Genomic DNA, 27655 nt, shown 5'->3' with positions numbered 1-27655 from the left:
TCGTCACCCTCTTTGTTAGTTTATGATAAATAAATAAATAAATAATAATACGAAAACAGTATGATGTTGAGATCTCTTAAAAACAGTTTTTCTTTCTTTCTTTTTAAAACTTGATCACAAATAATCAACTCCAGACTTCTAACAGTAGTTGACTTGAGTAAAGCATCAGTCTAAAATGCAAACAAGGTTAATCTTTTGTCATCCAAGCAATTGTTACTGCAGCTCAAGCAGTTTTCCTTTGTTGAGGGCTGCTGTGGCCTTTCTTATTTTGGCAAGATTAGATCTTGATACTCTTGTAAACCCACATAACCAGGGATGTTTTCCTGTAAGAAATATAATAATGGTCTACCTCGTCCACCTGCCAGGTTCAGTAAGGAAGTGAGATGTGTTGCCAGACATCTTGGGTGGTCGATTGATGGCAGGAGGGCAAAAAGTTAAAACCGAAGAAAAAATGTGTCTTTGCTCATTTACATCTATGGTGAAATTAGAATTGGTGCAGGTGTTTTGTTTTCACATATGAATACTAATACCAATTGATGCAGTGAACAGGTACAGGATTTGTTCACCATAAAGAGCTTCAACTCCCTCTAGTGGCCACTGCTGCTCTGACACCCTGCAACAATTTGATGTCATGATCAAATACCAGAACACCACCAGATCAAGGCTTTGCATTAAAAGAAATGCTCTGGTTTTAGGGACTCAATATAAATATGTCTTCAGATCAAAACTAACGAATCACTACAGCAATACAATAAAACATATATTTTACTTTACAATGTATTATTGTACAGGGCATTTTTTGCTGGAAAAAATGTACAAAGCAGACCTTAAATATTCTAATTTCCATTCCAACTACTGACGGACAGGAAAAAAAGTCCCTTTCGAAGTGAAGCATTTTTTTTTTTTAACAAACATCCAAAATTAGCAGTAACAAGCATTCCTACTCAGTTACAATGCATGCGAGTTATTCAAAAAAACACAACACCAGGGTCCAATTCAATACAAAGCTGATGTCAGTTTAGAGGAACAAGAAAACCAAAAAGATTTTTGAACAAATAAATAAAAAAGTGAGCTCTGAAATTCTGTACAAGACTTCTTAGAATATCAATGTACAAAACATCACTTAAAAACCTTTGTAGCTTAAATTGCTGTTACAAATACACTTCTTTAAGCAAGTTTTGTCATTAGCATACAATATTTGAACACTAATGCACAAACATGGTCACTTCTGTTTCTGAGGTCTGGTGGATGTGAAAACCAAAGAGTCAGCTGCAGGTAGAGGTTCTCAATTGTTTCATTAATTAGTGTTTTTATAAAACACATTCAGTGAGATGTTTGAATCCAGGCCTTTAAATGCTACAGTATTCTGTTTCCTCTAAACACAGTCGATACACATTTCTCCCTCCTCTTGGCACTCGACATACCAATTACACCAGACAAATGTTTTTCGAACACCCATTTCCAAAAAAATTCACATTTTAGAAATCTACCAGTGGCGATTAGTGAAAGTTACGATGCAGTTACTGTAAGGTCTTGCTTTTCCTGTACCAACACTTGAATTTGAGACTTTGGGCCTCATGCAAGAATCAATAGATTTCTTCTTTAGAAGCATGTACAAGTAACTTATTAGCACTTTAGGGGTGATTTTAGATTTTTCTGCCATACAAACTGGAATAAGTAGAAGGAGCAATTTTATACACTGACATGGGTGCGCTGATTATGCTAATAATCAAACCTCACAAACATACATCTCTGCATGAAAAGATGGTCCAAGTCAGGTTGAAAGGTGCAGATAACAGTTTGCTGAATTTGACTTGGAATACATATGAATAAGCTTAGAGAAAAAGTAGAAGTTTAGGACAAAAATGATAAAAATGTTCTTGCATGAGGCCAATAGTCTAGTTATAAGCTTCATCTTGTGGCTGTCTGGGTTAACTTACTATAATTTCTACACAACACACAGTGACTCTTTCTGCACTTCTCCAACACAAGCACCTAGAGACACCATACTGATGACAGTAATGCCCACAGGCATTGTAATGGCACTTTGACTTCTACTGCCCATACTGACTGACAAATGCTACTTTTTTACATAATGAGACCATCTGATTTTTTCCCCCTCAAATTGAACTTTTCCAACTTTTCCCCTGATGACTCTTTTTTTTAATATGCAGCCCTTTCCTCCCATGGCTCAACCCTGGGAGATGATGATGATCCGACTGGGGACTTCGAATGCCAGATGTGAACACACATGGACTGAGGTCCATGTTGGATTTGGCGAAACACAAATCATCACAAACAAATTCATTAAATTTCAGGTCTTGGAAACTGGTCTTTTGTCACCTTATAGAAGAGTATCAAGACTGCACTTTCAAAATAAAGTGTTACTCGTTTTGTGTGTTTTTTTGTTGTTATTTTTCAAGTTCACGTGAAGCGTAACATCTTGAACCAGTGAGGCAGCATGTGGGCTTTCACCTCACTTCTGTCTCTAATCAGTTGTGAGGGTTCTTACTTTGATCTTGGGAAGACGGAGTTGAACTTTGGGGTGCTCGTTTTTACGTGTGCATGTGTGACAGGCTCCACTGAGGAGCTTCAGGTGCCTTTGCTGAAAGGCCCACTGTGCCTCTGATTGTGGTGAGAGCAGAAACCGGAGTTGGCTGACTGATAGGCCGGGGATGCTGCACCACTCTCCCTCTCAGACTTTTGACAGGAAGGCAGTTCTTTTTGGCAGGGCTCCATGGTAACGGCCACGCCCACGCCACTCCGCCCTGATGTCATGTGCGTCACTTCCGACCAGGTGTCCTTCTCGGGGTCGTAACACTCCACGCTGTCCAGGAAAGTGTTGCCGTCGTAACCTCCTGTAAACGTGACATTGACATTTTGTTTGTTAAGACTTTATTGTCCAATGGTTAAAAACATAGTGGACATTTTAACTTTGGCATCTTGACAGTTGTTGGTCACTTCAGTTACTCTCAGAGCTTTTTAATTTTACTCCCAATCACATGTGCAATTTTGGTGGTTGGTATTAATAATTAAGAAAGTAATTGAGAAATTAATTAAGAGTCTTCAACACCAAATTCAGTACATAGTCTCCTCCACGTGATCAGTGTGTCAATGTAAAAACACAGTGTCTAATGGCACAGCCTTTGCCAGTGCAGGGGCATTAGAGAAGGAAAAGAATTACTTTCTTCAATAAATTAATAAACCAACTCACTGGCAACATCTCAAAAACAAAAGTAGATGAATAAGACTAGTCTCTGACTCTCAGTTTCCCATTACACTGCCACTCACCCAACACATAGATGCGTCCATGTAAAGCAGTGACTCCCAGAGCACTGCGCCGGTGCCTCATGGAGGCAGCAAAGCTCCATGTATCAGTTTCCACATCATAGCGCTCCACTGTGTTCAGCTGGTTGGTGCCATCGTAGCCCCCCATCACAAAGATGTGATTCCCCAGTGAGCACACACCTAAAGACAGACACAGGTGAAGGTGAAAGGTTAGTTTATTGTAGGTGGTACAGTATATTTCAGTTTATATAGTCAGTGAAAAAATCTTCAGGCCAGTTTGTAAATCTCCTACTTGATGCACGATGGTACAGTAAAAGATACATCTCTCTACTGTACCAGCATCTCCATTATGGTCATAATAAACACAGATAAGAAATTGTTCTAAACTATATATGAAAATATCATCGAGCCAGTTCGTACAGTACATGTGATTAAAGCAAGTCCTGCTACTAAAACTGAGACATTCAGAGAGAGATTAATTCATTGCTTCATACTGAGCAGTCATAGTAAGATCTGGACAATGTACTGACATCATGGTTTCTTAAGTACTCTACGCAACCAGGGCCCCTTCCCGTCTCATTTAAATGTTTTTGCTCTCCTCAACACAAATCCGAGAACCTGCTGGAGCAGACTTTACATATATTGTTCAAAACCACTTATGAAACCTTGCACAGCCATTTCTGAATGGCCTTAATTTGCAAGTAGACACTTCTGTTTTTTTTTCACAGGGATATAGCTTTCTGTTTCTTACTCACCAGCTCCAGAGCGGACAGTGTTCATGGGAGCCATGGTTCTCCACTCGTCCCTTTCTGGATTGTAGCACTCACAGGAGCTGAGCCGATTGGCCCCGTCGAACCCTCCCACAGCGTAAAGCAGGCGGTTGATGACTGCCACACCCACACCGATACGCCGTGTCAACATAGGGGCTACCAGATGCCACTGGTCCCTTTCTGGATCATACCTGCAGACAAGAAGCAACACAAACCCGTTAAAAAAACAAACTTCTTCTTCTCCTGTATTTCTCAGTCAAGTAGTAGGATGAGTCAATATTGCAACAATGACAAGAGTTTTCACTCGAGTTTTATTCAACTCAGACTCTTGTTTTAACCCCCAGGTCGAGGCAGGTGAAGATTCACTTGAATGTGTGTGATTGTACCGCAGTGAGTCAGTCCATGAGCATCCAGACAGGTCTGGCATGTTCCTTTTTAAGTCATTGTGGTTTGCCTGGTTAATATGTGGTATTTGTCACTGCTCTCTGCCTGAGTCATCCCAGGGCTGAAGCCAGACTTGGGGTAAATTTTCAACCATGAATTAGGTTCATTTACATAACTCTCTGTTTCATAGACAACCTGACAGGTTAAAGACCGTGTCGCCGATCTCTGTCTGGATTTGAGTCATTCCAACACTGCGGGGAAAATATGTCAGATACTTGTTGGTGGTGCATGTTGATAGGCTGTGTGCTTAACAACACCCAGCCTCTCGTTCTTCACTAAAACTGACGTTGCAGGTTCATTGGCGGGGTCGACTGTTGTGCCAGTTCTATTTTTAGCCAGTGCATCGTTTACTGGTTTTTCTTAAACAAAACTTTTTTTCCAGCAGATTAAAACTTCCTCATTGGAACTTGTGTGAATTAAAAATAGTTAAAGGGAAGTAAACCAAATTGTCCTCCAGGAAGTGATTGATACAATAAGAAAAACAACACAAACATAGGCACATTGACTGACTATCTTCAAAAGAACGTGGCACAGACTGAAACCCACTGTAAGAAGATATGGCTGTTGCTAGTTGGAAGAGTATTTTTCACCATCAACATGAAATATGAATGGAATACCCCCACTCACTTACCTTTCAACACTATTATGATGAATGCAGCCGTGTGATCCACCCACTGCATATATCATGCCATCGATGACACCAACTCCGATTCGGTTCCTAGGAACGCTCATGGGTGCACACGGCACCCAGCAGTTGTTCATGGGATTGTAGCAGTCCAATGCATTTGAGTCCATGTTGCCATCGGGCGCGTTGTTTCTTCCACCGACAGCGTAGAAAAGCCCGCTGATCACACAGGCTGCCAGGCCGCTGCGCGGCACCTGCAGGTCAGCCAGCCGCAGCCAACCTCCTGTGCAGGGATTGTAGGCCTCCAGGTAGCTCAGAGACTGGCGGAAATAACCCCCCGCTGTGTAGATGAGCTGTGGCACCTTGGGAGTTCGGCAAGATATGACTTTGGTGGGCTTGTGGAGGGTGAGGTCCTGGAAGATCTGGGCCAGGTAGTCTTTACACTGGGGATCCCAGTCCAGAGACTGGAGCTGGGCCTGCAGGAAGTTGGGGGTGAGGGAATGGCAGCGGACAGCCTGGAGTAAGGCCTGGACGTACGGTCGCCGGTTCTCCCGGTCGTAGCGCACCCAGGCCACACACGCCTGGAAGACTTCAGACTCGCAGCGCACATTCAGCTCATCGCGGCTGATGAGGGTGACCAGCTGACAGTGAGACAGGTTGAAGAACTCCTCCTGAGTCGCCACCTGATGGCAGGAGTAGGAACAAAAATCTTTAAACAGCGTACTTAGAACGCACAAGGTGAGGTCTGGTCAGTTAAATGTTAAAGGTGTCTGTCTGTCATGAAAATACCTGGTGTTGGGTAATACAAGAGGTATTCAAACAAATATGTTGAAGGAAGGATCAGGGATACAACAAGCCAAAATTATTTTTAGTATCAGTTAATCGCACCATAATTTTCCACATGACTGATTGTTTGTTTTGACAGTGGTGGAAAAACACCCATCACTGTCTATTCAAGACCAAGAGCATGTCTATTCAGATTTATGTATTGATATTCACTTTACTAGAACACTGGATATAGAAAAGCAGCAAACCATCACTGTAGCTAGAACCAGAAAATTGCACAAGTTTTATTGTGCCCCTTCATGTTTGACTAAGAGATGAATAGACTGATCATTTCAAAAGCAGAACAACAAGTGCATTACGTTTAAGACAGCTTCCAACTAATTCATCCACTAGCTCAATAAATCCCACTTCTCTGTCACATGCTGGTCAAACACAGAGACAGTTTCATTTCATTTCTTTATATCAAAAGACATGAAACAGACCAGCTGATATTATGTAACTCATCTTTCAGAGTCCTGTCTAACCAGCTGCTGTCCTGCCTGGCCTATCAGGGATCCATAAAAGTTTTTGTTTCCACGTACACACACACACACACACACACACACACACCTCGTCATGACTCACAGCTTGTGTTCGTGACAATCAATGTGAGCAGGTCTAAAGAGAAAGAAAAAGCCAGGCAGCAAAAAACCGCAGCGGAACAAGTGAAACAGCTCTTACTTTACACACAAATCCCCTGGTACAAATTGTAGCTTACTAGAAACCGTGAAACGTGGTGGTGTCATTTTCATGTTATGAGCTGTGGCAGGTACATTTATAATGTATTACAAGCAGTAAAATCTGATCAATTATTTTATGTTACATCACATTACTTAAGCTGCTGCTCTAACATTTTAAATGAGCATGTCATAGCCCTCAAATTATGATTTTTCCCCCTGACTGGCCAGAACAAAAATGCAACCAAAACTGATCAATCACTTAATAGTGCCAAAAAAATTCAAGGACAACTCATCTGCTGTTAAAAAGGTAATTACACAGATTAATCGTGCAGCTCTTACTTTCATGTGCACCTGGCAGAGCTTGACTGATACCAGGCCTCGTCATATCTATAGTATATAATCAAATCAAAACATATACTTGAAATAAAGTGATGTTCACCTGGCTGAAGTTCATGTAGATATACTCTCTGGCCTTCTGGTGGAGCTCTGTGCAGCCAATCTGCTCAGCAAAGCTGGCGATGCCAATGGCGTTGCTGGGGTCGAGCTGCTGGACCAAGAAGTCGCAGCAGGCCTTCACCACGCTGTCTATCTGGTACATGACGGCGCCGTTCATCACGTGGATCACACACTTCTCGCCCACAGAGATGCTGGCTGTGTAGGCAAACTCTATCAGCCTGTCCATAACCTGGGCGGATGAAGGGGACAAAGGATGATAGGAGGAAGGTGATGACAGAGAACAGGGAGGAGAGAAAGTTACAGGGAGTGAAAAGGAGGAGAATAATGTTTTATCAACTGCTTATTCATTTCTCCTTGGAAAGAACAGACAGATTGGCATCTTATAAGCCAACACGTGGTAGATAGGGTGTCCATGTGTGTGCGTGTGTGAGCTTAGTAAACACCCAGGTTAAGTAAAAGAGGTCAAACTAAGTGCACTCCACCAAATCTTTTCGCTGTCTGCAAGATTAAAAGTGTTTTGTGTAAACCACACACCAAATCAGCACCAAAGTTAGAACAACAGAAGTTGTTGTTACGATGATGCTGCAGCGGCAAGAGGCTGAATTAATTTAAACATAGTTTATGCTAGAAGAATAAAAAATACTTTTTATTACCATTTTGTGCTAAAAGCTGTAAAGTGGAAATAGTGTAGATACAAACTAAATACTTTGATAACTTAAAATTAATGACAATTTATTGGCATCATGCTACACATAACACCTTTAAGACAACTGTAACATAATGAACATAAAGTTTGGTTTGTGTTATTTGAGCAGTCAAGAAAAGAAGCCATGATCCGCCTCACCCTGGGGTGAATTCCCTCGATGGGCACCAACTCCATGCCGCACTCCTTCAGCCCGTTGGTGAACATGGCCCTGAAGACCGGCGACGAGGAGGCCAGCACCACCTTGTGAGCCACAAAGTCCACGGCCTCCAGGTCTTTGTAGCGCACGCGGAGGGTGACGTCGCACAGCTGGCGCTCCAGACGCAGCTCGTTCATGATGGCGAAGGCGGCCGCCGTGTGGCTCTCTAGCGTGTAGCTGAAGACGCGGTGGCCGTTGCGCGTGGACGGAGTCACCAGCGCTTTGCATTCTGTCAGGCACTCTGTCATTTCCTACCCGTTCTCCTCCTCCTTACTCTCGTTCTCAAGAACAGCAGACACTGTTACGGGGCATCCTTGCACCACATGCAGGCATGGGTAAAATAAAAAGAGTGGCTCCTGCGCCTGCTTTTTGTCTTGTGTGGAAGAGTTCACGTGTAAATCTTTATTTATGTGGACATGAGGAGTTCCTTGCTCTGCTCAATGCTCCAGTCCAGGCGTGCTGCTCATTACGGCATAACTAGAGACTCCCATGCGCGCTGCCAGTCGGAGCTGGGTGCACTGTAACATGTGAACGCTCCAACATAATCAAAGTGTCTTTGCCTTCAGGAGTCCTCTGGGTTTTGTCTAAAGGGTTGTTCTGCAGAACCGACTGGGAGAATAATGGGCGTGGAATATTTCTTTGACAGTAACAAGTGCAGGAAGACTGAAAGGAATCTCGGCTCAACTATTTGTGTTAACAGACGTGCTTCTCCTTCCACTTCCACGTTCAATCAGTCTGACAATACAGTCTTTCACAATGTGTGTCTCTTCTCTAGGGAATCATCTTTTTTTTCAGGTTTTTGTGACCAAATTTAGTTAAAGTGCTCAGATAAAGCTATTCATCAGATTAAAAAATACACATATTTGAAGAGGAATATTTACAAGATTGACAACTGGGGCAGGTGTGTCCTGCATATTGATTTCTCTAGAGAGGAAAAGAAAAAGTCTGATTTACATCTTCATTTTAGAGAGGTAATAATTAAATCTGCCTTCAGAGTGCTTCGCTTCTGCTGAGAGCTGCAAAGTCAGAAACTGTAGATGAGGCAGCGGAAGTGTTGTCGACTAAGAGGGGGGGGGGGACAAGTCGCTCAAGTGCCAAAAGTGTCATCAGGGTAACATGGAGTCCTTGGGAATGAGAAGGGTGTTCAGTGGCTTTCTCCGGAGACGTCTTCCTTGAGGTTTCCCAGCTAAGGAATTTGTTTGCACTGCTGTGTTTACTAGGAAGCTGTTGGCTCAGCTGACAACTGTGGGGGGGAGAGGGAGAGAGACAGAAAGACAGTGAGTTTCTATGTTTATATATAGATTATACATGCAGTTTATAAATCCTGTCACTGTTTAAATCTGTGTACATAACTACTAAATGTTGGCAAATACACTGTCGCGTGTAACAAGTGGCTCAGCAGCACCGGTCGCTCTCCATCAGCTTACTCAAAAGTTTACACACTGTGTTCTGGCTTATGTCATGCTTTTTCACACACCCATGGTTTATTCTTCCTGGTGCAGTTCACCAGGGTCAAGGTTTCCTCCCCGTCATGATGACAGCTGAAAAAACTCGCTCCCCTCACCGCTGATTGACAGCTGTCTCTGATAACAAGATGAGTCAAGTGCATTTTTCTCAACATGTGAGAGGAAGCTAAGAAGTAAAAAAAAAAATATATATATATATATATAGTAGTAAAAAAAAAGTGACGAATTCAGGTGTAAATGGAAACGAGTGTAGACATAATAGGGAGGGAGTGATGTCCATTTTGAAGGACTGTGGGGGTGACTCAAATTAGACTTGAATTTAGCTGGCCGGCGTGACTGAGTGAGTGGTTATACTCTGTCCTGTGACCAATCCAGCTGGGGGGGCTGGAGCGGAGGGGACGGTTTGCACAACCCCCCTCTCCTCCCACCTATACTCACTAATAACAGTCACACGCAAACAAATCAACACAAACTTCCATTAATTTAACCAACAAACGGCATCTTTGGATTTGCATCACAGGTTATTTAAACCTGGAGCATATGATAAAGAGAAGAGTTTGGAAATTATTTAACGCTTTTTATTAGTAATATATATATATATATATATATGAGCTCAAGTCCATGGAGAAGAACAAGCTGTGGGGACGCTACAGAGCGGACACCTCTCTTTCCTGATGGTCCAACTTCTTTTCACAATATAAAGCGCCTGTTACAGTAACTGTCTCCGATTGTCGGATGACTTATCGAGAAGAGTCAGAGTTACTCAGCAACAATGTCACTGTGTGCCTTCAGGGTTATATAATAAAACACCCATAAAGTAATCGTTAACCTGGAGAAGTGATAAGAGGACGCAGCGCTCGGAGCAGCAGAATGTATTGGTCTTGTTCCTTCTCCATCTCACATTAGGTTAGAGTACTCTTTAATCAGTGAGGATAGGGAGACTAAATATTTCTATATCTAAGCCTTTGTATTTGACTCAAAGATGGTGGCGTGTCGGTGGTCATCAGGGAGCTCCATGAACACAGTCAGCCTGCTGGCAGGTTGAGCCTACTGTAATATGAAACACACCATGATTCAGATTTACTGCTGCGCTTTCCTCCCTCCAGGTTTCTGGGTAAAATAGTTTCACAGCAGAACAGATTGCTCAACTCGCTTGTTCTCAGACAGAAACTATTGCTGACAAACAGGCTTCTGCAGCATGTCTCTGCAGTTGTTATGCTACAGATGCTAACTTCAGTAATGTCTCTGATACCATCTAAAATACAGAGTATCAACAAATACTCAGTCTGATATCGTGCTATTTTATTTTGAAACTATATATTTTGACCCCTGATCCAAAACAGTAGTTGCCAGGAGCAGCGCAGCATAACTTCCTGTGTAAGCTACTGCTTTCTGGTAGAGAAATATTTATTTCCTAACCCTAGTGTTATCTCAATAGTAATCACATCACATCCATACAGGGCAAGTAGTGTGCAGCTGTTGAAATTGATACAATTAATAAAACGCCAGTGTAAACAGGTGCATTTTTAGCTGGGTTTTTTTTAGGAGAAAGCAGCTCTCATTCCAAAGCCTTGGGGCCACTGATTGAAAAGCCCCATCACCCTTGGTTATAAGCCTCCTGCGGGGGACAGCAAGGAGGCCTTGGTTTGAGGAGCGGGGTGGTCTAGATGATGTGGTGTGTGGGTTCAGAAGATCAGTAGTGTAGGTGGAGGCTAGTCCATGAATGGCCTGATAAGTTATAACCAATGAATCCTAAAATAAACTGGAGCCAGTGTAGAGAAAACAGAAGAGGGGTGATAAGCCTGGTGAGAAGCCTGGCGGAAGCATTAGGCTAATTGAAGACGGTCAGTGGAGGCAAAGGCATGAATGATCATTTCCAGCTCAGATGTAGAAACCATAGTTCTGAGCTTAGTGATGTTTCAAAGGTGAAAAAAGCAGGTCCGGGATAGATGATTGATGTGTTTGTCAAAATTCATATGCTGATCAAAGATGATACCGAGATTCTTAAGGTTGGGGCGTACCAATGGTTTTAGGGAACCAATAAAATTGTTCACCTCGGAGACAACACTGTCAGCAGCACCAATGATAAGGATCTCCGATTTGTCGGTGTTAAGCTGTAGAAAGTTGCTGGCCATCCAGCTCCGTATTTCGGCCAGGCAATCACACTAAACATTAAGATTGTGATTACAGCTGGGGTCGAGAGACAGATATAGCTGGATATCATCAGCATAACAGTGGTATGATATCCCTTTGTACTTTGAATTTTTTTGCCTAGTGGGAGCAGGTAGAGCCGGGCAAAAAGGATTGGACCCAGGACCGATCCCTGAGGCACCCCACAAGATAGGGGAGCAGACTCTGTCTAAAAGGGCCTACGGACACAGAGAAGCTTCTTCCTGACAGAGATACCCACACAATCCCTAAGTCTATTGATGAGAATACCATGATCAACTGTATCAAAAGCTGCGCTGAGGTCTAAAAGCAGCAGAACAGAGCACTTGCCAGCATCAGAGGACAGGGAGATCGGTTGAAATTGGCTCAGGATTGGCTGCTGTGTATGGCAATTGAGAAGGGGGGACGGGGATACACTGATGCTAATGGAGGTTACTTTATCAATAAAAAAAGCAGTCATCATTAGAGTGAATAGGAGAGGGAATAGGTACAGGACTAACAATGTTATTTATAGTGTTAAAGAGGAGATTTGAGTTATGTCTGCTAGAGGAGATGAGGTTTTGAGATATATAATGATCTATGATGTTGGATGAGTGCTCTGTACCTATCAATACGCAATTTCATGTATCACATCATCCAGCAATAAAACGTGTCAAAACATCTCTGCTATACAATAATTGCATGCAATAAAAATACAGTAAGGAGACGTGTTCTTTTTATTGCCAAGTTGAACAAACAGGTAGTTAGGGTTTATACTACCCTAAAAAGGAGGATATGAAACTTTTTGACTACAAATTAGAGCTAAAATTATGACCTCGTTTTCGATCAACAGATAGGCTAATTCATCTATCATGATTGTCTGAATAAGTTTGTGTTTCTGGTATGATAGCTATGCGTCTTTCTTTTGGTTACATCACTTTAAGATCCAGTAAATGGTGACTTGTCATCCTTCACAAACATTTACAACTGCTTGTGTCAATAATTTCCATTATCAGTGTATCGGTCAAATAGGCTACTTCCTCAAACTTCCTAAATCCAACAGCTCTGAAATTCAGTTTAATGCTCCATTACAGCGATGTGGACAAGCATCATAGAGAAAAGCAACAATCTTCACACACAACCATACATACACATCAAAGATCTGAGAGATTTTGCTTGGAAAATTACTCCAAAAACCTATGCAGTAAAGTTGCTGCTTACTTAACTGACTAACTAAATTGGTCAATAATAGTGAAATAGATGAATCAATAATGAAACTAATTCTCATTTGCAGGCAGCCCTACATGAAACAAAGCTAGGCTGAACTGTTAGAGATCCCTCCCTCGCATCACATAATGAGACTGACACGACTATTCCTCAGGACTGGAGGACTCTGTTAAAACCTCCACAGACCCCTGTTTGAGCCCGCACCTCAGTTTGGGAACCACAGCCCAGGCCTGCGAGCCATGGATGCCATTCAGCAGGGATTGCACAATAACTGGAGTGACGGACTGAAACTATAAAGTTGATAAGAGTTTACACCTCATAAGAGAATACGCAGCAGCCTGGGTGACTTTTTTTTTTTTTTTTTTTTTAAAGCTGCAAAGCACAAAACGAGGACGAGGATTTGAGTTTAAAACAATCAGTGTTTAACGTGTTTCATGTGCATTGTGGTGCAAAAAGAGCTTTTCCTCGGTGACTCATCCTGAACTCTTCACCGAGCAAACAGTGGAACTGGATGTACCAAAACATGACCCAGAAGGGAAGCCAGTCCTTACATAAACCCAGGTGGAGTTAGATTTCCGCGCCATCTACCCAACATGAAGAGTCTTCACACAAAGCCACCCGGGTCCACTCACTACTTTGGACCATTTCTGAGCTTGTTTTGATCAGAAACAACCTCAGAGCGCTGGCATGCAATGACAAATAAAAGGGTTTACGCAGGTGAAGCAGGCTCTGTTAAACCCGCTCTGTTTTGGTTTGCGACAGTTGTGAACTCGATGTGCTCATGACAAAGCAGCAGAGGCGGCACAAATAACAAGTTAAACGTTTCGGAAACAAGAGGCTGACAGCGAAACAGGCTCCTAATAATAGACAGCAACGTAGCGGCTGTGAGCCGAGCCGAGCCGAGCTCAAAAATGCTAACAAAGCTATCACCGAAAATATTCCTCCTGTAAGCTGCTCCCCCTTTTAAACCTCAACACAACCCAGCGTGTATTCACCATTTCTGGCTGCTTAAATGTGTAAGTAAAGACACTCACGTAGTCTAGTTCAAATCCTCCATCGCGGTCTGCCGACTGCCGAGCTGTGCGCCACATAGGAAAGAGGAGGGGGGAGAAAGCTGTAACTCACCATGACTAAGCATTGTACCGGCCTCTTCTCGCTTTCACAATAAGAGTCCGACTCCGCGGCGCTGGACCCGCCTCCATGAAGAGTAACGGCAGTGACATAGGTCCGAGGGAGGGGGGCTTTTATTGAGAAGGAACTCTCACAACGAAGGAAAAACAAGGCCGATAGTTGGCACAGTGCCACAAACTGTAGCTTTAACATCAATCAAAAAATCTGAACAAATTAAACAAATACCACCAACTTGGTAAACGTGTAAAAATGTGCCTGCTACATTGCGATAAACGTTCAATGACTGTCGTCACGTTAAGTAAAGGTTCATCTCAGCCGATGCAAGGATACATTCAGTTACATCACCTTAATGCATGTGAACAAATTTTGAAATGTCAGTAGCCTATGTAGTAAATACTTTTGCTTAATGATAATATATTGGCGATCAAATGTCCCCTGGTAGTCAGACTGCTTCCTCATTTGTTGTGCAGCTCACCTTGTTTGTTAGGCTTCCTCCCCCTGAACTCCCCTTTGTTTGTGAATGGCTCCATCAGTATGCAGCTTCAGAGAAATCTGTTCCGCTCAGATGCTGACACACCAGTAAGTTTTCTCTGTTCTTGCAAAAAAAGAAGAAGAAAAAAAAACCGTAATTCAGGTCAATACGACACGGTTTATCCTCTACTCTGTTTGATAACCGCAAGATGGCACCAAAGCCTAACTGTGACACTGCAAGTCCAAAGACCCAGATGTGACGAGCTCAAAAGGCCTAGGCTACTTGTTTTTACACGTTTGTGTGTTTGTTAACAGGATTGCAGAAAAATAGAGAACCAATATGCTTGAATATGGAAAGACAGTGAACCCATTACATTTCGTCACCTATCATTGCCATATTATGAATTTGATTTTTTTGGTTGCTGTTTGACATTGGCCTTCCATTTGTCAGATTAGATAAAGAAATTTTAGAAACCATCTGTTAGTAGCCTAATTGTATAGTGAAAGAAATTTGAGCTTTTATATAGGCTATGCAGGAGATTACAGTGTTCTGTTTATAATTAAAATGAGGGGGTGTACCCTCATGTATTAAAGTGCCTGATCAGGTTTTTCCAGCCAAAATTCCTCCATTTCTGTCAGCTACACTTCCATTGGGCTGTCTATTGAACAATATGGAAATTGATTCGTCCCCCCCCCCCCCCCCCCATTCAATTAGAAATAAAAATCTGTCAGAATGAGGTATGAAACCTGTGATTTCTTTTTTCAAGATAATTTTTTAGATTATATTCAACTTTCTTGTCATTCAGGGGTCGACTGATTAATCGGATAGTCTAGTATTCAGCACTGTTGTAAACTATCGTTGATGCAGAAGTTAGGGTCCTATATTTGCAGATGGCAGCACAACTTCCCCCTTGTTGTGCAGTCAGCTAGGCATACAGGTAAGACCAGGGTTATATATTTTTACTTAGACAACTCCAGTCATAAACTAAAAGCATGATAAGGTTTTTGGTTATGCTATAACAAAGTCCAGAGTTTTTTGCTTAGGATTTTAAGAGAGGATCTCTGCAGATGATGATGAACTAGTGGCTGTGAGAGGAGGTTGAAATAGTTTGTTCTACATGCAGCTTTCCAATCCAAACGTGAAACTCATCTTTACACTGTTGTCTCTTTCCAGCTTTCTGTCCAACCCTGAAGCCTGCTGTCACTGTCCTACTTCACAGCGTCACTGAGAAGGTTCGAGGTTTACCAGAAATACCGGATCTTCCAAGATACTAAACTGATAAGCACAAGTAGCATACCCCTATCCTGACCTCAGAGTGGACAGTCCGCAGTCTGGACCATACAGATCCTTCACATGGGAATCCCGGCGCAGGCAGTCTCAGCATCAGGTGTCTCACACAGGAGGGCTTTGACTTCAGATGACATGTGACAGGCTGCAGTCCATCAATCTGCATATAGAATAAAAGATGTAGATAGTAACTTTTATCATCAATCAGATATGTTCTTATCTGAGGGTATGTGACAGGATAAATCAGGTTTTAGTAATAGAATAATAGTCATTGTATGAAGCAATGAAATTGTAATGCAGTCCTTGGTGCAACCACAATAAAAGAAAGAAATTATACAAAATGAATAAATAAATAAATAAGTAATTAATATAACAAGCCTATAAAACTAAGCAAACACAAATAGCTCACAAACATTCACTTTCTGTAATGTTTGTTTGTTTTCATTTCTGTGTGTGTTCATGGCTACAGCTTCTTCCTCTTTGTCTGCATCACCAGGAAGTGAGAACAGGTCAGTCAGGGTCTGGGGCAGCTCTCCGCTCTGGCCTGTGGTCAATATGTGCTCCAGAAATGTGTCAGCGGTTGAACAGTAGATGCATGACGTGGAGGCTCCTGGACCTCTTGATGTGCATGATGGCTCTAATTAACCTGTTTTTTTTTGTTTTTTTTTGCATGTTACTCAATGCGTGGCTTATGTTTGGAAACAAGTCAATCCGCTTCAAATGTCGGTGTGACCAAACTTTGACCATTCCATGTGTGATGTCATTTTGTATATTTAGATCTCTCTGCCACTGTCACTTGGCAGAGTCTGGCTCTGTCCAGTCAAAATGGTGACCAACAAAGATAGGACCCCCCTCTGCAGCTGGAAGAGGTCTCATGACTTTGTTCAATGTGCATCAGAGCTGAGTGTTCAGCCGGTCAGGGAATCAGGTCAGCAAACCCACCACTGGTCTCTGCTGAACAATCAAACAACCGAGCTGTACACTTGAGAGTGTCATTGCTTAGACTGGGTGGTACTGGTTACACTGGTAATATCAATAAAATAATAATCACAATTAAAGCCGCAAGCGGCTATGACGGGCCCTCGCTCCACGCCACTCGGCGCCCCGCTCCCACGACCCCCCGGTCCCTGCCACCCCTGGGGCGCTCTTTCAAACCCCCGCGCGCCACCGGACGTCGGCAGCTAGTAGAGGGTTGTTCCCTCATCAAACACGTGAAATTTCGAGCAAATCGGACAATGTACGATGGAGTTACGGCAAGTTTACAGTTCGTCCACCAGGGGGCGGTAACGGGATGTGGGTCGTTGCGTTCAGGGTTGTGACCTCATCACACATGTGAAGTTTCGAGCAAATCGGACAATGTCGATGTAAAATATGGCATTTCCTGTGTCCACAAGGGGGCGACTTGAGCGAGCTTGCGTACGATCAAATGGAGGTGTAGAGGGCGGGTGTCTGATCACGTACATAAATTTTGAAGCAGTTCGGACGAAGTACATGGGAGATAGAGCAGCTCGTGTATGCATGGCGAGGCATCAGAAATGGCGGCGGCCACAGTGGCCACGCCCTTTGACCTACCGACCTGCAGAGCACAAGCTGTAATCAGGGCGGTCTGAGGATGATGTGTAGCGAATATGAAGCCGATCGGGCGAAACCCCTGGGAGGAGTTCGTTTCTGATGGACCGCAATACGTGGCGCCGCCACACGGGGGCAATTAGCCGTAGCCTCAAAGCGTTCGTAATGTAGCTTCACCGATTTGTTTCACATGTATCAGAAGTGGAACGAAGTTGCTGGGGTGAACTACGTACGATTAATTCATGTTAGCGTAATCTGTGTTGACTTCCTGTTACCACCGGGGGGCGCTATGAGTAACGTGGAAAGTTAATATGTCAGATTGTTCAGGAAGGACCCATCATCATGTCCACCAAGTTTGAAGCGGTTACGATCAAGTATGTCGGCGTGAGAGCCGTTCAAAGTGAAACGGCGCCGAACACGAACAGTCGCCAAAATGTCTTGCATCATAGCAGCCACGCCCTTTGACCTACAGACGCGCGGAGCACAAGATAAGGTCAGCATGGCGTCTCGATGGTCCATAGCCAATTTGAAGTCAATCGGACGAAATCTCTAGGAGGAGTTCGTCCAAATACGTCAAAATTTCAATCCAAAATGGCCGACTTCCGGTTGGGTTTAGGGCGTGGCTTCAAAAGGATTTTTTGTGTGTCTTGCCAAGTTCTACAACCCTACCAAATTTCATGCATGTAGGTGAAACACAGAAGTGGGGCTCGCCGTTTCCAACTTTCTAGGGGGCGCTATTTAGCCATTTTGCCCCGCCCACAAGTAACGTTGCCAAAATATCAAATGTTTCGCCAGACCGGATGTGTGTGCCAAATTTCGTTCGTTTTTGAAGATGTTCAGGCCCCGTAAAACGCGATTCACTTTTGGTAAGAAAAATTATAATAATAAACATTACAATATCTGGGGTTTTTGCTGCCAGGTCTATGCAGTACTTGGTTACTTGCTTGCTTACTTGTTGTTACTCGTCGGCTGGCACGTTGACTAATGTGCATGTCGGATTACAATAGGGTCCTCCCTGTGACGTTGTCACTGGCTCGGGCCCTAATTACAACTGATTCTCACTCACACATTAACAAGCATGACATCTTCTCACATGTTCACATTCCTGTTGTGTCGGAGTGTCTCAGATGTAGATAAAGAATTTGATCTGAGTTTAAACTTGTGTCTTATCAGTAATCCATAATCAGACTATGCACAGGTAAATGTCATAAAGAACTCCAGTTTTCTTTTCTGTATCTCCCAGTGGTGGCAGCCGACATCTTGGATGACATCCTCATCCTCCATGGTGACTCAAGCAGCTGTACATTTTGCTCTACAGATGTTTATATTTGTGTTTCCTGGTGCTAACAGCTGTTTGTTTTTCCTGCAGCGGCAGGACTTTCCCTGCTTGCTGCTTTGAAGGAAACCAGAGCAGAGAGGCCAGGCTCTGGCCTGCTGTCTGGCTGCCTGCTTAGACTTCATCAAAGAGCTGAACATCTCATATTGTAGAACTCAAAGCTGTGGTTTGGTTTTGTTCACTCAGATCTGTCCCTGTTCTCCTCTTGGCTTCGGGGTCTGAAGCACTGACATGATCCTTGCTATCTCTCCAGGCTTACAGTAAGGTCATGCTCTTAACTAGGAACACAGGTCCTACTCTAACTGAATCACTGCATACAGTACAGCTATACTGTAATACTGAATTAGCTTTTTATTTTGTGGGCAGCAAAAAATGTTTTCACATTTTTACAGTAAGTTTGTCTTTGTAAAACCTTTGGGGCAAAAATAATGGTTTTGGGCTAAACAAACAAAATTGAATCAAAACCACTGAGTTGTTTTTATTTCTCCACAGCAGACAGTTGGAGCCAGAGACATCGTTTTCAGGTCGTCTGTCTGTCCAGAAATTAACTCTCTCAACCTGGGATTGTGGATGTGTGTGTGTGTGTGTGTGTGTGTGTGTGTGTGTGTGTGTGTGTGTGTGTGTGTGTGTGTGTGTGTGTGTGTGTGTGTGTGTGTGTGTGTGTGTGTGTGTGTGTGTGTGTGTGTTATTATTTTAGCTTAAACTTTATTTTACATAGTTTCCTCTTCATTTATGAGTATCACATTCTGAATGATTTTATGATTATATGTGATTGCATGAACCTTGATCATCGTCCACAACAACATGATCCACAAGGGAACAGGAGCTGATCCAACAAGCTGTGAAGCCTGAGAGGACAGTGTCAGTGGTGCCTCTTTTCCTGTGCCGAACAGTAAAATCAAACACACCTTTTGATTCTGATGACTTTTCTCTTCCACTTGAAACACTGTGCTACAGCCAGGAGTCATAGTTGATTACTGATCCGATGCTGTGATTACATGTCTGTTCCCGCTGGCTAAATGAAATTGATGATGAAGCATCAACTGTCATGATAAATCTTTGATATGATATGACAAGCCTTGAATCATCCTTCACTTATGATTCCCCCGCGGTGACTCTGCCCTTTCTCTGTACTTACAGTCAGAGGAATTAATTGAGGTTCGCCTTGGGACATCCTATTGACATATTATCTTCCCAAGCTCTGTTTAGTGTAGAGCAAGGACCAGTGTGCCTTGTATCTGTACATCTGTGCAAACCTGTGGGTGGGATTGTCCTTGGTGATCATGACAAATGACTTATGACCTCTACCTGTCCAGTTTGTGTGTGAGTTCAGCAGCAGGAAGGAAGCTGGAGGACAGGAACAATACCTTGGCCTGCTGACCTCTGTCAGCAGGCACAGTAGTGGTTGATGCAGCCAACATCTGGAGAAACATCTGCATACAAATCATATCAAAGGTGTCCCAGCACCGTTTGGCACCACTTATTGTAGGTAAGTAACCTTTGGGTCACTGAAGGTTAAACCATAAGTGAAACAACTATATAGTTTATCAGACTGCCTATTTGGTACCTCAAGACTTTGCTTTGAAGTGTCTTTGTGTGTCTTTGCATGCGATACGTTTCCTCTGAGATGTGTGAAAAGTGGGGTTAGCACACATACAGCATATTACTTGCATATGCTATTAATAACTGCCTAGCAACGCTTTGCTTATGTTTGGCATCAAAGGTGTTTGTTAATATTTTAGACAGGAAACAAAATAATGAAGCAGAACAAAATGTGTTTCACATTTCTTAGTCTTTCCATTTGTGGTGGTTATAATAATCATGATCTAAAGCAGTGTTTCATAATTTTTTTTAGCTAATATGCCAAATAAAACCCACATGATATTTGTCTTGAACTAAACCCCACACAGAGACTAAAATGTCTCTTTAAACCATGGGTAATACAGAGAAATACACAAACCTTTGTTGAATTAACAGTCTGTTGAGTTTGTCCAGTGGACAGAAAGTACAGTTCCCTGTGAACTAACATTAAAGCCAGCTGCGAAAGTACATTCTCAATTTCAGCCATGACAAGCGTGGACAGCAGGTCAAAGTGAGGCAATGGCCAATTGTACCCACAGGTTGACAGAAAAAGGAAAAAGAAAAATGGAGTGTTCGATGTCTGGATAAAAGCAGCTTTGTGCAGAGCTGGAGTCGACCTCAGACATGCAGAGCTCGTAGAAGAACACTGTATGTAGGCCAATGCAATTACCAGATGTGAGACAAGGGGGTTGACTTCCTGTGCTGCTTCTTCAAGAACTGTTCTTCCATTCATGCAACCTCAGATACACATAAAGAAATATGCACAGATATGCATTCATTAATGCACCATTTCAGTGTGCACACAGTGAAAATAAACCAAACACTCTCTGGAATCATTAAAAAAACATTTTATTTCTTTTATCAAAAGAAAGAAAAAGTTTACTAGCCCTTTCTTGTTACAAAATAGATATAATTTACAACACAGACAATATAAAAAGTCTTCAGAAATACAAAAGTTCACTACAAGAATTACAGTACAGAAAAAGCAGAGTGCCTCATCCAACAATTAAGGTCTGGAAGACTATACTAAAAAGCATCTGTATAAAAAGACTGATGTCAAACTTATTTCATATAGCCTATAAGGAAAAAAGTCAGTACCTCAAACTATAACCAGACCCTTTCTGATAACATGATGAATAGTGAAGTGGAATACATGCTCTGTGATGAATCCGCCCTGATTCTGCATTATGTAGCTTATAGTAAGTGCAGGCACATTCTTGTCCTTAAAAGTCCCAATACAGCAGGTTGATCAGGACAGTTGCATCTATTCCTTTTATTTTTCAAATTCACATATACAATCATAAAATCATGTATTGGACTTATTCTGACAGGTGATTGCAGCTGATTTGGATTCATCCAGAGCACAGCATGTTGCCACAGTGAGGAAGCTTGTCACATCTGTCAGTTAATCACATCATATGATGACATTTTGATGTTTTCCTGCAGATGTCAGTCTGACATTGTAGAAGCACCAACCACAGTAACTGTCCGCTTGGCAGCGGGTAGGTTAACCATCTGTCATTTCATAACTTCCTATCCTCCCACAGCTGTGCCACAACTTTCCCCACTGATTTGTCTTCGTATGAACAGTTAAGAGGGAGTGCATTTGCTTTTCTTACTTATCATATCACATCCACAGATGCATGTAAGGGCAATGCATGATTCTATTTTATCAAATCTAGCACCCGACAGTGTGATAAGAAACTGCAAAAAGAGGAAACTTTTAATCACACTTAGACACCGTTTACCCAGCAGACCCTGGTGATAATGCTACACAATTAACACATTTTCAGTCATTAAAGTCTTTTACGGGTTTACAGAAACATCCCTCCAGGCTTCAACACAAGCTGCAGAAGCAGAGGAAATTGAAATCCAAGGCTGCGACTCCATTCATTATGATATTTCAGTGCAAATAAGTAAAGGTGAGTCATTGCATGCATTACACTCATCATCATCAAAAAGTGTATATTCTTGTTCACATTTGAATAGCATCGTCTTAATCTTTTCTTAATTGTGCCACAGACGGTATTGTGGTATTAGGCTACTTTAACTGCCCCACTTCAAACTTGGCAGGGCAAGATGTTTGCCTAAAGATGACTTTCCTGTGCCTTCTTCTTCAAAGACAATAGACACGCACTGCATGTCTATCCCTGTTTAGTGGGAACCCCATTCATACATCTATGGATTCAAACAGTCAGTCTATGTCCTCATGACTTGAAGAGTTTGGGGTAGAGGGCTTTGATTGGAGATGGGGTGGTGACAGCATTCCCAGAAGAAACAGTTGTTTCCACTCCCCCGTCTAACTTCTGGGAGGCTACCTCAGTCTTACTGAAGCTGCACTCCAAAAATGGCATGCCGATCTTCTTTACTTGGCCATCTCTGGTCATCAGACATGGCCGACAGAGCAGCCTCAGAATGGCTCTCCTCATATCTTTACTGGTGAGAGTGTAGATGATGGGGTTGAGGAGGGAGTTGACCATGGCTACTCCCAGGAAGTAATCTGCTTTGTAGAGTAGGCTGCAGCTGCGGATTGGGCAGAAAAAATCCAGGAGGAGCAGGAGGAAGAGGGGCAGCCAACAGGCAATGAAGACGCCCAGCACAATGGTGACTGTCTTGAGGAGTGCAATGTACTTCTCCGACTTCCTCGCCAAGCCTTTCCGCATGCTGCCTGACAGGCACAGCCGCTGGCGCTGTGTGTTGGAGCGGACAATGCGGAAAACTCTGGCGTACAGCACCACGATGGCCAGGAGCACTGCACTGAACACCGATACACAGCACAGGATGTAGCTCTTGGCATAAAGCGGGAGCACTGTCGAACACTGGTCCAGTCTGTGGATGCAGTTCCACCCGAGAATTGGTAGAACCCCCAAAAAGCCTGCCAGGGCCCAACTTGCACCAATTAGTGCTAACATCCGTCCCCGCTTTGCTCCATGGTATGGCCTCATTGTCACCATAGTAACATGGCGTTCAATTGCAATGGCCAGCAGACTAATGATAGAGGCAGCCAGAGTGATGAAGACCCCTCCCTCCCTGAGGAACCACACCAGTGGTGTCAGTTTCAAAGTATTAGGTCCTGACATGATAATGTTGGCCATGTAGGTAATCCCTGCCAGCAGGTCAGATAGAGTCAGGTTACCCAGCAAGTAATACATGGGCAGGTGGAACTTCTTGTTCCTCCAAATAGCGAGGAGAACCACAGCGTTCTCCAGGACGATGAGGATACACACCACCAGGAATGCAATGCCCTCGGGTTTGAGTCCCTCACGGTAGCGGTCTTTCTGCAGCTTTCCTGTGTGGTTGTAATGTTCCACAATGACAGAGTTGTCCTGGTACTCCCAAAAGAACTGCAAGTACCCGTGAGACAAGGGAGTAGGGGAGGTGGAGAAAATGGGAGTAGAGGGTGTAGTCCCTGCATGAGTGGAACTTGAAGGCTCCATGCTTTTTGATGCTTTTCTTCTATTCTCTGCAGTCAGTGTCTATAAAGTCATTTTTTTCTTTTGATGCCTTTGGCAGTAAGAGCTGTGGAAAATTAGTCCAAGGACCAAAAGAAAAAAGCCTGAGCCCCTTCAACTCAAAGAGGGATTACATGAAGTTGATAGAGTGTAATCCAGCAGAATCCCTAGATGTTTTCCTTGTTGCCAGAGGGTGGTGCTCTTGAGCTCTGTTTGTCCTGGCTAGTGGGTCCAGACTCTGCAGAAAGACATGGAAATTCAGATGCTTAAAGATTTACTCAAAATCATCACACTCTCAAATGACAATAACTTATATGTTTTTAGAGAGTTCATGACTAAATTAGATTTACAAAAATTCATGACTACAGTTCACAGAAACGGGAAGCGAGGGCTAGTGATTGGTCATTGCTGAATATGAAACCATTTTCATTCTGCCCTGATTTAAGAGTTGAGTATCATGTTGCATGATAGGTTGGCAACAAATAGGTATAAATGTGTTTGATTACATAAAATGTAAACCACTGGTGTGACCTGATGACATCCAACAGATGATAGATTCAGTCCTGCTGTTTGTATTTGTAGAGCACAATGTGATACTAAAGGCCAAACGGACAGAGGGATCACTGTAATGTCAAACAAACATTTAGCCTCTCCAGTTGTGTTTAAGCGTACGTCAGTCAGCGTAAGGTTGTTAGACAAGAACCATCACAACATGTGCACTTAATTTGGCACACATGCAGCTGCTCTCCCCTCCAGCATCACTGTTCCGCTCTCACCGTATAGACGAGGGGTGTTTGAAGTGCACCGCACATGCAATACACTTTAAACCTCAAAAACTGAAACAGCACATCCAGGGTTTTTGGCATTCGCAAACTGTACTCATAAATACACAGATGGCTGTGGTTGAATTGTTTTAGCTTACACTTTAATGTTGAAAACAATCAGGGGTGATTAGGGTTGCATTCCTCTGAGTCTCTGTCGTGTGAGGGAATGTTTTTCTCGCCTCTTGAGTCATATGTTAACATTTAACAAATGGTCTGGAGACCTGAACCTATTCAATCTGTTGCCAAGAATTTGGGAAATGAATGTAACTTGCCCGTGTTGGTACAGGCATCTGAGTGTAGAATGGTGAGAGATTCAGATTTGAGGAAAAAATGGATGGAAATTGTGACTGAGTGCTGATATTACAATATCAACTTATCCATGAAGAGATGTGATTAAAGTTTGTGAGAATGCTATAATTACACCAATCAGTGTCTGAACTGAGAATTTTGGACAGATTTTGCAGCATAATTTTTAGATTTCCCGCACAACTCAGCAGCCTGTCTTTTCTACAGGTGTTAATGGTTTCATAAAGCAATTAGTTCATTTAAACACAAAACACCACATTTTCTGAAACTCTAAAGACAATCATTACTCTTCTTCAAACATTTTGTCTTAGATAGACACAGCACAGATTCAACTGTATGGAAAAATATCTGACACCATTACTAATGCCAATAAAAAAACACATCCTATCACATATTCCATCAGACATGGGAGTCACAAAATTACCTTGAAATTGTTTCGGCATTTCCCCTTATCGTGCGCTTCATCTGCTTTTCATTGAGGAGAATCCAAACAAGAGAACCAAGTGACTCAGTCAAACTGACGAGGCAGCGGGAGTAAAGTGAGACTTGAGTGAGCTGAAACATAAAGGGGGCTGGTCTCTCTCTCTCTCTCTCTCTCTCTCTCTCTCTCTCTCTCTCTCTCTCTCTCATTCTCCCCACACTCCCACCCCCTATTTTGCATACATTAACAGACATGCACAAACAGATACTGCAAAACCATTTCTGCAGGCTGTATGCTTAATATCATTGCATCACAATGCTTGTCAGTGTAATCAGTCGCTCTATTACACAGCCACAACATTTCAAAGCTCAGACAATGGTTACTGATCTCTAAGCTACACTTAAACAAATATTCTGAATCTTCATGATATAATCATGAACATTTCTCTCTTCCTGGCCCAATGATAACATTACAAGAGCAAACAGTTGAGTTTGCTTGTCACAGGCTTCCTCAGACCCCCTCCAGCTCATGAGAACTAATTTTCGAGTGTTATGACTAGTTTCCAAACTGCTTAAAGGAATGAAAGGTTCTCAAAACTTTGCTGCCATTTCACTGGAAGAACCAGTTTTGAAAAGAAATGGATCAGTATCAACTCCCCAATCTCAGCGATCCAAGTGAAATATGGACACTGAGCTTTTGTGTTTCTCAAGTTCCTGACTATTTAGATTTATCGTTCCCACGATTATCTATCCAACAAACCCTACTTATGCAGCCGGGGAAATGAAGTGAATCAGATTCACATGATCTGTTGAGTAATGATGACATCCCAATTTTCTGTGAGATAGCAGCATGCTGGGACATGCAGACCTCACCTGCAGGGCCTGCAGAAGTTTTTATCAGGACAAAACAGAGCAGGAGAGGTGAGGATGCTGCATGAGCTTCAAATAAAACCTTTTTTTTCAGTTTTGTTGTATGTTTCAAAGCTTGGTAGGACACACATGCCATCCTGCGTGTTCACACTGTGCACACATGATGCGGTAGTACATGCAGAAACACGTGAACTCCCTGTCTCCCCAAAACACATCTAAAACAGCTGTGACTTTGCTGTTGCTGTAATGTGCTTCCATTACTCTGGTATTTACTGTAGGTTCTTTCAAACATGTTTCCATGCCCATAGTTTTTTGGCGGTTGAAAATCCTGCTCTTTATCCGGCTGCTCCTCTGACATGTTACACTGCAGTTTGGGACTATTCAAACAGAGGCTTCCTTCAGCTAAACCTGTTTGTTGTGGGATTACCTGCTTCAGCTGCGGCTCCTTTGTGTAGGCTACATCTGTGTCTAAGTATGTCTTTCTTTTTTATTTTTTTCTTCTCCTGTCATCCGACCTCCTCTACGTTTCACTCTGCCTCTCCCTGTGCTTCACATGTTCCTCATCAAAATTTTGTGTTTGGTTTCTGACAGGGTCAAGTGGCTGCTTTTTAAGCCCCTGATAATGTCGGTCGAGTGTGGCCGTTATACTGGCATACTTTTGCTGTTGAAATGGGATCAGTCTGGGCTGTTGGCTGGAATAAAAACATGAACTTTCCCCATCACAGAAGACAGCCATGGTGTAAGGCTGCAGTGCTATTTACAGTAATAAACTGTATACGGATATTGTGTGTGCATGTGTTTGTGTATAGCTAAATAGCAGGACTTGAAGTCACTAGCAGGAACTTTTCTTTACTCCATCTCTGTTGTTGAGTTTACGTCTGCATGTCTGTGTAAATGTTGCATGTTTCACCCACACTCCCTGCTGTCTGCTCCCCTGTGTGGAGGAGGCGAACCCCTTCAGGACATCATTAAAGAGTAATATCCTGCAGGGGTGAATGCGGAGTCTGCACATCAAAGCTTCAGAGAGCAACAGGACTCTGACACTGAGGATGAGTAGTTTAACAGACCGACGGCACTCACACAATCCTGCACAGGAAGGAAAAGTGTTCCTCTTTCATCTCCTCTTCTTCGTTATTTAAGGGTTGCTCACGTGTGTCTGTTTCCTTGTTACTGTTTCTTTTCTTCTTTTTTTACCATGGTTTTCCTGAGTCTCTGTTTTTTTTACAGCACTTTCTATACTGGAAACACTCCACATGGATTTCTCTAGTTTTCTTAACGCCTATTTTTGGCCACACACACTGCTGTGAAGCTGACTGTTTTCAGCTGAGCCAGCTCCTCCTGGGTGTGGATGTGATGTTGACCTTGATGGACCAGTTATGTGACCAACAGGACCTGTTTGAGGTGGATGAGCGGTTTATATTCGGTCGACCACAGCTGCCCCTGCTGATTTGACTCTACCAAGGGAGTGATGTTACGTTGGCCTCTGTAAGCTGGCAATGCTGGTGGCTACAAATCTCGTTGCTGTAGTGTTAATATTTTTACATCCTTGATGTTTTGCAGCAAGTGTGGAGAGACA

The 27655-nt window shown here is 42.9% G+C and overlaps 2 protein-coding genes across 3 annotated transcripts; both read right to left on the bottom strand.

Moving 5' to 3' along the window:
• Window positions 1–747: 747 nt before the first annotated feature.
• Window positions 748–13970, bottom strand: keap1b (kelch-like ECH-associated protein 1b). Of its 2 annotated transcripts, XM_083977704.1 has the most exons (8): window positions 13866–13929; window positions 9468–9573; window positions 7933–9233; window positions 7072–7317; window positions 5134–5810; window positions 4044–4249; window positions 3292–3468; window positions 748–2858 (listed from the first exon to the last, which is right to left on the bottom strand). In XM_083977704.1, the coding sequence occupies exons 3-8, from the start codon at window positions 8236–8238 to the stop codon at window positions 2593–2595; spliced, it is 1878 nt and encodes a 625-aa protein (XP_083833830.1). In that variant the 5' UTR covers window positions 8239–9233; window positions 9468–9573; window positions 13866–13929; the 3' UTR covers window positions 748–2592. The 2 variants fall into 2 exon arrangements, with proteins under 2 accessions (XP_083833830.1, XP_083833829.1); XM_083977703.1 differs by lacking the exon at window positions 9468–9573 and having other exon boundaries at window positions 13866–13970.
• Window positions 13971–21171: 7201 nt separating this feature from the next.
• On the bottom strand, window positions 21172–25312 carry s1pr5b (sphingosine-1-phosphate receptor 5b). Its single transcript, XM_083974336.1, has 2 exons — window positions 25214–25312; window positions 21172–23897 (listed from the first exon to the last, which is right to left on the bottom strand). Exon 2 carries the CDS (start codon window positions 23642–23644, stop codon window positions 22415–22417), a length of 1230 nt encoding a protein of 409 aa, XP_083830462.1. The 5' UTR covers window positions 23645–23897; window positions 25214–25312; the 3' UTR covers window positions 21172–22414.
• Between the last annotated feature and the right edge of the window lie 2343 nt (window positions 25313–27655).

This window comes from Trachurus trachurus (genome assembly GCF_905171665.1).
Source record: "Trachurus trachurus genome assembly, chromosome: 1".
Lineage (NCBI taxonomy): Eukaryota > Metazoa > Chordata > Actinopteri > Carangiformes > Carangidae > Trachurus > Trachurus trachurus.
Note: the sequence above shows the minus strand (reverse complement) of the source record. Positions and strands in the feature narration are given on the sequence as shown.